The following is a 16,101-nucleotide window of genomic DNA, read 5'->3' on the forward strand; positions in this document are numbered from 1 at the left end:
ATAAATTTTAACAGCCTTATATTAAGGGTACTGGGCTTTAATATCTTTAACTAATTATTTATCTTTTTTATTAATTGGGATCTGTATTATCCTATCTGTCTTGTAGGTGATGGCTTATTATCTTATATTAACCCATGTGGTGTTCTTAAAGCAACACTTCTGTAAAACACTACCAGGGAATCTCTAGATCACTTATAAAGAAATCACAAAATAAATTTAACAAGAGTAAAAACATTTAGTTCATGTAATAGCTACCCTGAATTTTGGCTGAGTTATACATTATATCCCCTGTTTGAGATACTAGTAATCTTGACAGAAAAAAACAGCTTTTGAATATAACTTTAAATGAACTAAAATCTGGTCTACTGCTTTCATAGTCATTCTCACATGTAGTAAGATGGGACACAGAGCCTTATCTCAGGTAAGGCAGGGCTCTTTATAAATCTTAAGTGTTCTAGTTTTAAAGCTGATCTTTGCTTTTTAAATATCATTTTACAAAGTTTACATAAATTGTTTGAGGTTACATGAAATTAGCTAACACTATATGATATCACATTTAAAACATGAATTAAAGAAAGGCTGAAAGTTTTTAAACTTTACATAGATTAGGCTCTCATTAACTTAAAAATACAAAATTTAAATTGTTCCCCAATGTAAAAAGTAACATAAAACTTTACATAGTTTATTGATAACAGGTAAATAAATCCCCAATATATTTTTTATCAAACAACTTTAGAACACCAGCTTGATATAATGCTCTTTAAAGCTTCTACCTTATAGACTTGTATACCTGGAAGATATGAGCACATTAATAGCATCACAATTACATTGATGTTTTCATATTAACCAAGTTTAGTTTTTAAAGAAATGGCAGTACAATGCTCTAAAATAACAGTTCTTATTTAACCAGTTGTTTAATTTTTATGATTGCTGGCTCTAGAAAAAAAACTTAATAAACACAATGTTATGGGTAAATTTATGTTTTAAGAAATTTTTGTCTTTTTAACACATGACTGATTGTAAAAGCAACCTTATACAGACCTTAGCAAATCAATCAGATATCTAACAAAAGTACTCATCAATGAGTAATCCCATATCAAATTTACTTATTTATCAAAATATTAGACAAATGTATTAAAAAGTGTTAACCATTTTTTTCTTGTTGAAAGAAAAGTCCTAGAGCCAAGACATATTAGACATTTTATAGACATTAATATTTTATTAGTTTTTTTGAACAGCTAGAAAAACCTGTAAGCTTAAATTTAAAGACATTTATTTTTATCTGTTTATCCAATTTAAATAGAACCATTTAAATCACGTGAATTAAAGATCTTTGGATCCATTTTTTTTAAATTTGTTTTTACGAGTGCTCCTTATATATGTTAATTTGTATATCATATATCTGATATAAGGACATATGTACATATAGACATACAACACATAATACAAGTGTGCACACATAACACAATAGTAAAGGCCTTGTAGCTTTTGGCAGGTGAAATCTCCATTGCAATGTTTCAAAAACTCCACAGTTGGTGGACAACTGATCAGAGAAACATTAACCTAGGTCTGTAGGATCAAAATCATGAGCTCAAAAAAAATACAGAATCTAAGAAAAAGCAAGAGTCCTAGAAAAAAAATGACTGGCCAGTAATCCAGTAATTAGTAAATAGCATACAATTTGCTTTTTTTTTTTAGGCCTCAGATCAGTCTCCTACTGAGCTTGCAGGCTTCTTTCATTTGCATTTCAACATAAGTCCTGGCTGAGGTCTGGAAGGAGCAGGGAAAAACATTTTAACCATAAGTCATAATTTTCAGGTTTGGATATTGAAAATTATGATACAAGTTTAAGATACAATTCACAAAATTTTATATCTTTACATCTTGTTTTGTCAACAGATACCATACTATGATTTACTATCCTTGTCCAAATTAATGCACTGGTACACACAGTGACATTTTCCCAGGCTACCCAATTCAAAATTGGTGAAAAAACTGAATGATTGGGAAGTTACTTGCTAACTCCGAAGTAGAGTTCTTTAGTTTTCCATCCTAAGTATTTAAGTTCTCTGGCATGAATTATCTGAAATCATAAACTAAACAATTACCTAAACCCAACTTTTAACTGCAAGATTGTGCAATGCTTCAAAAACCCATTCAGATACCAGATTGTTACAATAAAACGTCACCTTTTAGACACACATTCAGCCAAGATCATTCCCAAGAAACAATTTATAATATCAACACATTATTGCACATGTCTTAAAGGGCCAGAAACAAAGACACAGGACAGACAGAGAGAAAGGAGCTCCAGACTATGGCTGACAGACAGAAAACTTTAAAACAGAACAGATAAGAGAAAAATCTCCTATACCAGTGGCACCATAGAAGTCCCCACAAGGGGACCAGATGTTTTCACAGAGAGGCAACCTGAAATGTAAAACCAAGGGTCTCAGTGGTGACTTTACTGCATTTAGTGTCCCCTTTTTCTTTTTCTCTTTTCTTAAGAAGACAGAGGTGGCATAATCCTTACAGTGCAGGGAAGGAAGGTGGGAGTTCCCTGAAGCAAAAAAAAAAAGGGGGGGGGCTTCAGCAGCTGCTGGGAGTCCCCCAGTCCCTCCTTTTACTTACAGGATTAGCTCTTCTGGTTCGGTTCCACCCCAGGCACACTCCATCTCCTAACATTTCAGTAGTCAGCTCTCAAAAAGTTCCCGGGGGCTCCTTTGGAGTTCCCTCTGAGGTGTCAAAATTTGTAACTGAAAGTTCCGTTCCTGACCTTGAAGCCAATAAATGCCAATTTAATAATGAGGACAGAGTTTTGAGAAAAAGAAAAAGGGAGGTTTATTGCTTTGCTAACAAAGGAGAAACACAGGGGACTCTGCCCCAAAGGATGTGACTCTCTTGATCTGGAGGAAGAAGAGGTTTTAAAAGAGTTTCACATGTTAATCTGGGAGATACTCAGTTCTTAGATCCCCAGCAGGCATTGCCCTCTGCAGTGGGTGTGCTACAGCAGCCAGCTAGGGGCTTCTCTCATCCTGCTTAACATAGGGGGGAAAGTTCATCGAAATTCCTTAAAACACAGTCCAAAGTGGTATCAAGCTTACTTGCTTTATTACCCATTTTCACGTCCAATATCCTTAAGTTTTTACCACAGAAGTCACACAACAAAAGGCACAAAAACAAAGAAACAAAAAACATAGAACACAGAACAAAACACAACAAAACAGAAACCCGGCGTTGAAACAGAAAAACAGAGGAGCAATGCAACGTCTTGCTAAAGCCCCCGGGGTAGGAGTGTGTGCGTGCCCGTAGGCACCTCTCTACCCTTCCAGAGGAATTCCCTACAGAACAGAACAGAGGACAGAACGATTTCTCGTTACTGTCTCGGACAGGAGTATATGTGAGCCTCACCAGGCCACCTCTCTGTCTTCAGAAGAGATCTCCCTTAACCAGATACCAGATGTTATAAAGGCCCCACTTACCTATGGAGGCCTCCTCCACCAGGTGCTTGCTAATAGTTTTAGTGCCGCAGTTCACTGCAGTACTCCTGGGACTGAGGCTCACTCCGAGGCCTTGGGACGTCTCAAGGTGGGCATCCCCTAGAGTGGCTCTCCAGCCCAGAGCCCTGGAGCGAAGCCTGGCTTCAGAATTTCCAGCAGTCTTGTCTTGTGATCTGGTCTGGCAGGGTCATCTCGCTGGGGCTTCCAAAATATTCAACCAGGACACAAGAAAAGACCACTGGCTCCAATTAAAATCAAATTAAAGCAAGCTTATTATTTCGACCGGCCAGGCTGCCTCTCCCACCCCAAACCTCGGGAACAAGACAACAGCGGCAGCTTTCCTGCAGCCCAGCTTTGTAGCCCAGAAAGTTACACAAAGGGGGGTTACAGATAACAGTACTCTGACGAGCATAACACAAAGGCTAGTTTACATTTTTGCTGTCCCCGACATCAGAATTTATGAAGGTCATTAGAGCCTCAGAGAAGGTCATTATCTGGCCAGGGAAGGCTAAGATTTGTGAGGTGTCACTAAAGTTTCAGAGAGGACTGCTATCTGGTGAGAGAGCCAGGCATAAGTGAGTTCAAGGCACGGGCAGGCATTCCAAGCAGGTTCAGAATTTGCATTAATTTATAGTAAAGCCAAAATTATCTTTTCATGGCTTTGTGGCGAGATGGCTCCCAATTTTAAGAAAGGATCAGATTGGGTCTATCACCTAATCCTTTGAGGATTTATTCACTCCCTATGATGCTGGGAACTGTTGAAGCCACATATTCTATGCATATTTTCAAATATGCCAATGTTTCCAGTTTTATTCTGTTATAAAGAGGACAGATTCTGAGTTTATACAAATTCCACATTGCCACAAAAATTCTCATGAATAGTTTTTAAATTTTGCAGAAATCAAGTATAGAGAAGAAAGTATGCTTTCAGCTTTGCTTACAAAAGTATATTTGCCCAAATTGCTGTAAACTATAGATAAAGACAAACATTTCCTTAAATTTGGAAAACAAAATATTGAAGAAACAAACACATATTAATTGAAAGACAAAACCCCACAGATTCTATCAGTTCAGCCAGTCTTCTGTCTCGATCTGCATTAGGTTTTATGAACTCATCAGTTTCTTTTTTAGAGTTCTGTTTTTTATTCAGTCCACTGGTCTTAAAGTTATCAGACACTTTTATTCAGGAATACTTGTTAGAAGAGTGTTCCTCACCCCACCCCATGAATCTGATTGCAAATGGTTTTAGAGAACAATCAAAACTATGAATTACAATAGACTCAGAATGGACATAGCTACAATCTGATGACAGTTCAGCAGTTGACAAAGAAATTCAGTCATTTTTATTGTGCACATCATTTTAAGATAACAATTATGACTGAAATTATCATACCAGCACCATTGGACTTTTGTAAATTTCACAAAGTCTCTAGAATTTTGTATCAGTAACTTATCTGGATGGATGTAATGTAAATAAGGTTTAGCATCACTTTATGGTTTGATGGTGGATCCCAGGCAATGTGTTCATCATCTCTGCAAGATGAGAACTACAGCTTTTTAGGATTTCCAGTAGTCCAACTGGAAAATCTAAAAATTGGAAAGACTTAACTAAGAATGCTGATCCCAAAGAAGCCTACCAAAGACATCAAAGAATTAAAACATTTGATCAAGGCCCTAAGCAACTTAGTGAAACCTGTTTCAAACTAAAAAACAAAAAGAGCTGGTGATGTGGTTCAGTGGTTACTCACCCCTGAGTACAATCCACAGTACCAAAAAAAAAAAAATCAAAATAGGACCATCGGTCTTCATGAAACAGTAGGCACTCATTAAACCAAAGTGATTGTTAAAAGATTTTAAAAGGAAGAGATATCATAAAACAGAAACCTTAACTATTCTAAGGCTCAGTTTGTTTCCATTAACAAGAAACCTAAGAAAGATATCACAAAAAAGAAAATCTGGAAAGAACATAAAGTCTTTGTTTCCTAGACCATTTACCAAAAGGTCAAGAAAAACGTTCTGCAGCGTGAGTGCTTCTACTTATGGGAAGCTCATCTGGACAGTCTGGAAGGCACATCTGGTGAAAAGGTGGATATAACCAGTGTGGAAGAGCACATGTCCCAGTGCAGGAGGGCACATCGTCCTGCAGAAAAGTTTCAACAAGAGCACCTGTGCCCTGAGCAGGGCAGTGCCTGACTCTGGGAAATGTTAAAAGCACATCAAATGATCTGGTCACATGGAACAATTCAAAGACATTGAGAAAAGCCAAAGGCTAGGGCTGCAGCTCAGTGGTATTGTGCTTGCCTAGCCTGTGTGAGGCCCTGGGTTCAATCCTCACGGCCACACTAAATAAATAAATAGACATAAATAAAAGTCTTGTATCCATCTACAACTGAAAAAAAAAAACATCAACATTAAGACTGTCATCTGGCCACAGTAAGCAGAGTCAGAACAGGGGAGAAAAATGAGCTATGGTAACTGACTAAAATGTTGGGGAGTCACTGATTAAACGGGAGATGTTAAACAAGAAAAGCTGCAGTGCAGACAATGGTTGAAAATCAAAAACAAAACTGATTTCAGAATTTTAAATCTAAACCTCTTGTAAAACATTTTTCTTTTTTCTTTTCTTCTTCTTCTTTTTTTTTTTTTTAATTTTGAGAGGGGGGTCTTGCTATATTGCCATGGGTGGCCTTGAACTGCTGGGCTCAGGGGATCCTCCTGCCTCAGTCTCCTGAAAAGCTGGTGTTACAGGTGCAATGGACTACTTGAAGATTTTTACTAAGAGCCAATCAATATTCCAAGAGAACTATGTTGCTTTAAACTTAAAGAATCAGATTCTGGTTTTATCTCAGATTATTAATGGTCAAATTTTAGAAAAACACATAGGTAATTTTCTTCTAGTTGTGGCCAAATTGTTTACACACAGATTTTCTTTCATAAGATTCATCCTTCACCATGCAAAATTCTTTCTCATGCAAAAAATTCTTTCTCATTTTAGCTTTCCTTACCAGACGTCCTTGTGCCTGCTTTTGGCCTTTACCTCTCTCTCCTCCCCTCATTGGCTCCTTTCTGCCCCGTTTTATTTTCTTCCATAAATCTACCCTTTGAAACAATCCTTAAAACAATTTCCAAATTAGAATTATTTTTTTCCTCAATAAAAAAATCATTTTATGTCTTATAGTTTTTCTTATAAAAACACATTATAATTTTCTGACACACTTTACATAATAAAATCTATGTATGGCATATATATAACTAAAATATAAGTAATATATGTGATACATGTAAACCATATTAGTATGTATATATAGTAGTTATAATATGTATATAATATATATATATGTATATATTTATATATATATATAATGTTAAATCTTGGTAACGTATATTCTAGTAATGTTAAATTCCAGTAACGTATCCAGTAACGTAAATTCCAGTGGGGAAAAACCTGGGAAGTAAGCAATTTTGATCTGTTTGCTATCTTTCAACAAATTATTTATATATATATATATATATATATATATATATATATAAATTATAATTTATAATATATTTTTTTCTGTTTTTTGAATATTTGGTACTGGAGATTGAACTCTTGGGTGCTTTACCACTGAGGTACATCCCGAACATCACCCCCACGCTCTTTCTTTTTGAGATTGGGTCTTGCTAAGTTGCCAAGACTGACCTTAAACTTGCAACCAACCTACCTCAGCCTCCTGAGTTTCTGGAATTACAGGCATGGGCCACTACACCAGGCATATGTATATATTTTTTAATTTTACTTTTTGCTTTCTGTAGTGCTGGGGATGGAAACCAGGATCTCACTCATACTAGGTAAACTCTCTACTGCTGAGCAACACCCACAGTCTGTATCAGTACATATTTTACAATTTATATTATAACATGTGCTCTCTCATAAAGAACAAAAGAATGTGGAATAGAACATATATTAAGAGACCCAAATATATTGCCTTTCCTATAGAATCAATGAAGCCAAATATATTTGAAAACATATGTATCAATTGATGTCTTAGTATTTTAACTTTGATACAATTCAGTCATTATGTAGTTTAACATAACATAAAACTGGCATAAAAAGTTCATTCATAAACATTTATCTCCTTTACATTGACACAATTTATTTTAAACAATAATATCTGGACTATTTGTGAAGACAGATATTAGATAATTATAGTTTTCATTTTAAGTTATTTCTTTGTCAAGGAAATATGTGTTTGATATCTAGAAAACAGAGGATACTGCATTGCATGCTTAGGTCAAAATTAAACTTTTTTGATCTTAAACATCTAACAAAGATAACTATAGCCCTTCCTCACCAGCACACCCAGGCAACATGTAACTAACAGTTCTGAAGACATTTTCACTTTTAATATTTAAAACCAGTTTATTTATCAAGGATTTACTCGAGTCGTGAATTAAAAAGCATTTTGGTTAGTTACTATAATCTGAATAGTGTCAAGTTACATGAGTGGTCCTTTACTCCTATGCCCATTCAAATAGAATTCCTATGATTTTACTATATGGATACAACATACAACTATTTTCTTTCATAAGATTCATCCTTCACCATACAACATGTACACACACACACCATGCATGATATCTACAAATGACAATCTTGTTTTCAGTTTAAAATGTTAGTCACCACCTAGGCACAGTGGTGCATGCCTGTAATCCCAGTGGCTCAGGAGGCGGAGACAGGGGAATTGCAAGTTCAAAGCCAGCCTCAGCCAAAGGGAGTTGCTAAACTACTCAGTGAGACCTTATCTCTAAATAAAATACAAAAGAGGGCTGGGGGTGTGGCTCAGTGGCTGAGTGCCCCTGAGTTTAATCCCCAGTACCAAAAAAAAAAATTAGTCACCAAACAGAAAATAGAGTAGTATAAATTCACTGGCTTATAAAAAGATGATGGAAGCCAAATTATCTTTTTGACAAAAGGGACAACTTAAAGTGACCTGTTCATATGGATAAACTTTTAAGATTTTCATGTGACCTGAAAGCCATGGACCATATTTTCAGACCAACCAGTTCCCATAGCAGCTTGGGGTCAAAAACTTCTTTCCCTCCTCTCTTACCCCCTTTCCAGTCTTGAATGAGTTTAGGGTTAACTCTTAGCTGTTCTCATTTTAGCTAGGCTTGTCTGGAGCAGCAAGCCTCCAGGTAACCTTGAATTTAATCATAAAATTATCTTTCTTTGGTTTGCCTTTCTTGTTTGTTCGATGAATCAAATAGGGCAAGAAACATTTTAGAAATGGTGTTTGAAAGGTTTTCTTTTTCTTTTTTGTTTTTTCTTGACCAATGTGGTATATGAGGAAATTTTTGTGCTGGGCAGAGAGATTTTTTACTATTGCTTCAGATTTCATCTAAGGCAGAGAGGAGGTTTTTTTTTTTTTTTTTTTTTTTTTTTTTTTTAGCCAGAACAGTTTTATCACCCTAAGCTGTTAAAGCTAGGTAAATCTAAATTTTCATTTCCAGGAAGAATGACTCTTGGGTGTCTCCGTTGCCATGGAGCTGCTGTAAATTGCAAAACCACCATTAGAAGTTTTTCTCTTCTTCTCTATTGGTTGACAAAAAAAACCTTTTAGCTGGGCTGGGGGAGAGGGTGTTGGAGAAGAGGACCAGCACTGGCTGGCCAGGCTTCAGGGTGTGCATTTCATTTCCTCTTTCTCTTAATGTAAAGCAGGCTCCATATAGACCAAGGAAAAAAATAGAGAAATAAAGAGCTAAACAGCCTTTACATGTTACCTCTATAATTGCAGTTGAAGAATTAACCTTTCCCACTGTTCTTTCCATGAAAATGGACCACGGTGTTGTCAGTTGAAGTGCCTCAAAACACAGCTTCTTAAGGGGCTTAGGATTTTGCTTCTTATCAGTGTCTGGAGGGCTAAGAAAATTCCTTAAATTCTGTCAGGAATTTTAAATGCATGGTCAGTGTGTCTTGCTTTGACTGGGTGTACACAGGATTCTATTTGTACTTGGCAGATGGCCTTTGTGCAAGGTCATGGTTCCTGCGGTCCTCTGTGAACAGTGCATGTGTGAAATCCGCTCCTTCAGAACCATCTGCTATGCTTCTTTAATTTACTAGACTTTTACAAAAGTGACCCATTTTGATTCTGACAACTTTCACCTCCTCCAACAGTCCAGGAGGAGCTGTTCTGGCCCAGGAAGGCATGGGGTGGTGGTGGAGACATGGATGAAGAGAGAGAGACAGAGAGAGAGAGAGAGAGAGAGAAATAGATGGATAGATCTGGGTTTCACTCCTAATAGGAATAGCAGCAGTAGATGTACTGGGCCCAGTCCTTTAAAAACTGGTATCTCCCTTAATTCTCAAACCTGTCCAGGCAGGAGGGACACTGTCATCTCCATTTGTGTGGGAGAACCACGGCTCAGGGTAGTGGAGTAGAGGAGTCATAAAGTCTTGACTCCAGAGCCCATACTTTGAATTCACCATGTACCGGTTTGTCTGGTAGAGTGTGTTCTCACACTGAGTGAACACACATACACGCACGCACACAGAGTTTGGTGACAAATTGGTTTATTCAGAAAAGACTCCCAGGAGTGTGCAGCTGGGAGCTAAGCAGGGGGCCAGAGGTGGTAGGGAAGGGCAGGAGTGGGGACTCAGCTGTGCAGGTAGTCCGGGGAAGAGGCCGGTCAGAGGTGCCCCCGGGGTTTGGTCTTCTTGTTCTGGGTCAGGACAGAAGGGCTCCTAGCTTGCCTCTGGGATGGACCGGGACTGTTTTCAGGGGGAACGTGGTGGGGGCTGGGAGAGAGGGTGTTGGAGAAGAGGACCAGCACTGGCTGGCCAGGCTTCGGCCAAGAGGAGCCTCAGCAACTGGGCTTCTTCCCACGGCACAGAAAATTGGGATAGAACTGGTACTTCCTATTGTAGGTTTTCAGGTTTTTAGCAAAACAGTAGGCAGCAGTTTTATCACACTGACACAGCTGACTCTTACAGTAGCTCTGGTTTGCTGAAATTACAAGAAAATAAACACCGGATGGGATTTAATAGTCTGTGGCTTTTCCTGGGGGAGAGGACCCACCCCATCCTGCAGATGCTCCTCGTCTGGACCTTGGTGACAGGTGCGGAGGCAGGTCCCTGGCCCGGGGGAGCCAGCTCCGGCCGGTCGCAGACACAGAGCCCTGCACACCACACCAGAAGACGCAGGCCTTCCCATTGGCCACCCTCTGGTGGGCGGTAAAACCCCACCAATCATGGGGTGGTTCCTGATTGGCTTAAGACAGGTCCCCTCTTTCTCCTTGACAGTGATTGGTCTCTAAATAGCAGGCTACATTGTTCTGGCCAATGAGCGAGAGTCTGCTGGAGGCTTCTGGGAAGCATTCATTCCCTCCCTTGGAAAAGGGGGGGGGGTTCGGGTGCCTGGAGCTGTGGCACGTGTCTTGATGTACACTTAGATTGTAGGACCTGCCAACTCGGCAGAGCTGATGGTGTGGAAAAGCTGCCCCAGGCCTGACTGCAGTTGGGAGAATTGTACTGTGAGAGTCAGGCAGCCCCAATATCCGAACCAGTTGGTTTGGGCATCTTGTGTCTGGGCCCTAAAGCCTGCTAATGTACATATGGAGAGGTCACGATTGCAAGAGACAATTTCTGATCTTATGATTCATGCTATGGCTGGGAGTTCATGCCCTCTCCCAATTACACTGGACCCACTCTCTGGGGTCACTAAGCAGTCTTTCCGGCTGCCACCCATCTCCATCCTCCCCTTCAGATTCAAGCTTTCTCCATGGATTTGCCTCCACTTCCTCTCTCCACTTCCCTTCCCACCCATACCTAACCCACTCTAACCTGGTTTCGCCCTCATGCTCAAGGAGAGCACCTTCTCCTGAAGTCCTGAACGACCTTCCTGCCCCACAGTCTGCAGAAACCCTGTCCGTCCAATGCGGCCTCCTCTGGTAAACTGCTGTTGTTAATCATGACCTTCTCACTCAGTCCTTTTCCCTGCTTTCTGTCTAATCCACTGGCTTCCTTCAGGGGCCTTGAGAGAGCACACCCAACTTCCAGTTCTCCTCTGCGAAATCTGAGTATGTCCCCAGTCCATACCCTACACTGAGATGCAAGTGTTCACACCCAGCTGGCTGCCAGCCATTGCCCAGGGAGGGTGTCTGGAGACCCTAGTCTCTGAGTATTCTAATTAGAATTGTTCCTCGTACAACCCAGCAGAACAACATCTGGGATCTTTACCTCCACGGTACCATCTGCACAAATACCCACCCAAAAGCTCATTATCCCCATATCCTCCTCAGGCATCTCCAAGCTGATTCTTCCTCAAAATCATATAGCTGCTTCTTGATTTCATTCCACGCCCCTTCCATCCTGATCACCAGGGCTTTATGCCTGGCTATTGCTCTTTTGTCTGCAATAGCAGGCTCCCTGGGCCCCATCCATCCTGCACCCAGAGTGAGTCCTCTGAAAAGCAAATGTGTTTCTGTGCAAAGGTGCTAATTAGCTCCCTGTGGCTTTAGGACAAAACTAAAGACACCCTGGCCTGAAAGGTCTGGTTGATCTAGCCCCTGCCTTGCTCACTGGGCAGCACAGAATGACCTGCAGCCCCCTGGGATCCTTGGCTATACTGTGTGTTCTTCTGGGAATACTCCCACCCTTGTCTGACTCTGCACAGCTCGGCTGTCACTGCTTGCAGTGACATCACTTTGTGATCTCTGCTTTCTTGCTTTCTTCTCAAGGCAGTGACTGTGTCACTCTGTGTCCCTATCTCTTGTGTCTAGCACTGTACCTGGCATGTTGGGCAGGGAACAAATGAAAGAGGGAAAGTGGACTGGGTACAGGGCTTTCTTACCTTCACAGATGACTTTGCCTGCTTGGTATTTAAACTTGTAGCTCAGAAATTTTGTGCCACATCCACGTTTCTCCAGACGCTTGTAGCAACAATCGTGTCGGGCACAGCATCTAGTAGAGGTTGTACCATTAGGGCTGCCTTCCTACAGCTCCAGGGGCCCTGGTGCTGCATCATCTCCCTCCCACCCTTGACCCTAGGCAGAGACTCAATGGCTATAGAAAAGTGTAGAGCCTAGGGTGCGGCACGCTGACGGCCTGTCCAGCTGGGATATCCCAGAACCTTTGTGTCAATGGGGCACCAGTTCTGTCCTTCCAGCTTCAGTCCTGCTGAGGCCAGAAGTGAGCACAGGGCAGGGAGGGCTGGGGTGGCCTCACCGATCCGTTGCATCCTTGGGGGTTCCTTTGCCACCCAGGCCACAGTGGCAACCATAGGCGCCATAATTGATTGCACCATTCTTTTTTGTCACCAATGAGATCATGGAATTGAAGTTTAAAAGATCCCCCTGAACCCACATTAGGCCTGAAAGGAAATTGATAAATAGCTGGTGATGGGGTGTGAGGCCCTGTGTCCTCCTTATGTCTCTCTCTGCTTCTCTCCCCTGCCCCCATGGCCTCTATTCTCTTCCCACTGAGAGAGGACTGTTGCAAAAGGAAAGAAAACTTGGGGTTTGTGTTTCTCTCCCCTCCTCCCCCTGGGGCTCCCCCTGCGCTGAGATCAATGTCAGTTCTTACCAAAGACCATAATCACTGCCAGTGCCAGGAGGGTCCTCATGCTGAGAGATCTGTGCAGGACAGTGCAGATGGATTGGCCTGGGCTCCTCTCCTAGGTGGTCCTAACTCCTGCCCTGGCCCCTATTCTCTTGCCCAATTCACTGTCCTAGAGGGTACAGACATGCTCTTGCATTGCACTAAGTCCAGAACACCTCTGTCACACCCAGTGTACCCAAGCATGACTCCGCCTGTGCGCTCATAATACCACCTCCTCACCCTCCATTGCTCTGTGGAATGGCTTTGCACATGTGCAGGCCCTCGGACCATGGAGACCCCCTATGAGACCTGAATGAGAACCCCTGTTCCTCAAGAGACTGAGAATTCCTGAGACAATGAATCAGCTTCACCCACCCATTTGGGAAATCCCTAAGGTCAGAGGTTGCGCCCCCACCATTAGACATTTCACCCACATCCCCATGCTCAATTCAAGCCTCAGGATTTCCATCCAAATAATTCTCTCCAGAACTAAAGCAACACACTGCAAGCTTTTTTCAATCTTAATCTCTCTCTCTCTCTCTCTCTCTCTCTCTCTCTCTCTCTCACACACACACACACACACACACACACACGTATTTGCACATGGATGCCAGTGGACATCTACCCAAGTAGAGCACACAGTCTCTTTATTTAGTCTGCTCACAAAAACTACACAACGCGCTGTCCTTTACTTACCAAATTGTGCACAGGCATGCTTATGTCCACGTGGGCTCACACGCATGCACACATACAAACACACAACACAGCCATTCTCAAAGTAGCCAATGAGCAGGGATTCTGATTCTTTCCATGGACTATTAGTTTCTAGGTATTTACCTCTCAGAAGATACTGGACTGGATAGCTCCAAATGACTCTCTTGTTTTTCCTGAATGCAGCTGCTCTTAAATAGCTGCACCCTCTGGGAAGTTGGGGGTTGGTGAGGCACTGGGTGGAGGTGGGAGTGGCCAATTGGTGGACTCCAAAATGCCATGATGAGGGGATTTATTTCCCCCTCATCAGCTGGCAAGACAGAGTTGAGGACTAGAAAATCTTTCTTGTCATGAGCTGATGCCAGATTAAATTTCAAGTCATGTTGAAGCTTTTTCTGTGGCTTAGCTCCCCACTGGGTAAATTTCCATAACCAGCCATGGGTGTGACCACCAGTCACCTTCCTGCAGCCACTTTGCCCATGGATGGGCAAAGTTCATATACTATGGCAGGCACAGTGAATAGGGCTGCTAAATGTGGCATAGGGTAGTAGAAAAAGGGCATTTAGTGCTGTCCATTCATTTCATCAATCAATTATTCATTCCCAGGAAGTACATGCTAAGCCTCTGCAAAGTTCCAGGACCAATGCAAATCACCTGAGAGTTGAAGAGACTATACCCTAGTCCTGCCGGTGGGGTCCTGGGGCAATGGTTGCATGGGGAGGATTCTCCTCCCCCCTAAGGGGAGCCAGAGGCTGCACCTGCTCTGAACCCTCCTCTGTATTCTCCTCCTTCTCTCATCTCACTTGAGTTTCCAAACCTAGGAAAAGCCAGAAGCTGTCTTGAAGTTCCCACCAAACCACTGCCTCCACCTTGTTTTGGAAATGGGTCAATTAATGCTCCCTGAGGGTATCAGTCCTTTATTCTTCAGTCTTTGGGGATGCAGTGACTCTAGCTAAAGTAAACATTTACCTAAAGTAAATATTGTAAGTGCCTGGTGACCAAATAAAGGAGGCAGGAGATGAACGCAGAGGCCAGCTTTCCTTTTTTCTGCAGTAAAATCAATCCATCCGGCAACAAGGGCTCACTTTCTGGTTACGGGAAATGGCTCATTTTCTGGAGTGCAAAGGAGTCTGGGTTTTATAGTTTACAATGAGGGCAAATTAATCATTGCTGACTGCAGTTGTGCCATTTGAACAGTCAGGGACCGAGTTGTGCAGGTTAAAATGTTAACTCAGGGAGGCAGTTGTAAACTGTTTGAAACTTGTCATTGGGAAAAGCTCACAGCTGGGGGTTCACTGCTTATCTCTGGGACCCATTGTTACCTAGAACTTTCCTTCCAGGAAAGGGTGAAATTCCAGGGCCCGGCTTTTCAGTATTCGCCCCCTCCCTTGGCCATTGTGGTTGGGAAGGGTGAATGCTTCTGGTGGAGATTGTGGGGATGGACCAGGGAAGGATGGAAGTTTGCTTTCCCCCTAGGGCCCATTATTACTGGGAAAGGAGGTACTGGGAGAGGTTTAATGTTTGGCTAAGTTCCCTCCCTCCTCCTGAGTCACACTGTCCCTTTGTTTTTCCCTGTGAGCTGTCTTGTAGGAATATTATTTTCCATAATCTCTCAAATATCTTTTTTTCTGCCCTCCAATCTATGCTGAGAATTCAGCTTCCAAGGTCTTACGTAAGCATCCCCCAAAAGCCCCTGCCACCGTGGCTGTGTTTGTTATGAACATTCCCCTAGTGTCCACCTTTGCCCTGAGCTGCTCAAACATGAGCATTGGCGGGAAAGGTCATTTCCAGGCTGAGACCAGTTGAAAACCAGGAGCAACTCCTGGCCAAATTTATTGATAATCGAGAGCAGTGTTATGGTTTGGATGTGAGGTATTCACCCAAAACTCGTGTGTGAGACAACGCAAGAAGGTTTAGAGGAGAAATGATTGAATTGTGAGAGTCTTAACCCAATCCGTGAATTAATGTCCTGATGGGGATTAACTGAGTGGTAACTGAATTGGTAGGACGTGGCTGGAGGAGGTGAGAATTGGGGGCCTGGCTTTGGGAGTATATATTTGTATCTGGCAAGTGGAGTCTCTCTCTCTCTGCTTCTGATCATCGTATGAGTTGCTTCCCTCTGTCACACTCTTCCACCATATTGATCTATCTCACCTTGAGCTCCAAGGAATGGAGCCAGCCCTCTTTGGACTAAGACCTCTGAAACTGTGAGCCCTCAAATAAACTTTTCTTCTCTGCAGTTGTTCTGGTTGGATCCTTTTAGTCACAGCAGCAAAAAAGCGGACTCAAACACGCAGGAAGCAAAACATAAAG

General features: G+C 41.8%; 1 protein-coding gene across 1 annotated transcript; it reads right to left on the minus strand.

Annotated features, from left to right (window-relative positions):
• Positions 1-10,343: 10,343 nt before the first annotated feature.
• Positions 10,344-13,104, minus strand: Pla2g2a (phospholipase A2 group IIA). The gene is made up of 4 exons (XM_077791459.1): positions 13,063-13,104; positions 12,706-12,850; positions 12,332-12,441; positions 10,344-10,486 (listed from the first exon to the last, which is right to left on the minus strand). Exons 1-4 carry the CDS (start codon positions 13,100-13,102, stop codon positions 10,344-10,346), a joined length of 438 nt encoding a protein of 145 aa, XP_077647585.1. The 5' UTR covers positions 13,103-13,104.
• Positions 13,105-16,101: the final 2,997 nt, after the last annotated feature.

Source organism: Urocitellus parryii, chromosome 11, assembly GCF_045843805.1.
Source record: "Urocitellus parryii isolate mUroPar1 chromosome 11, mUroPar1.hap1, whole genome shotgun sequence".
Taxonomy (NCBI): Eukaryota; Metazoa; Chordata; class Mammalia; order Rodentia; family Sciuridae; genus Urocitellus; species Urocitellus parryii.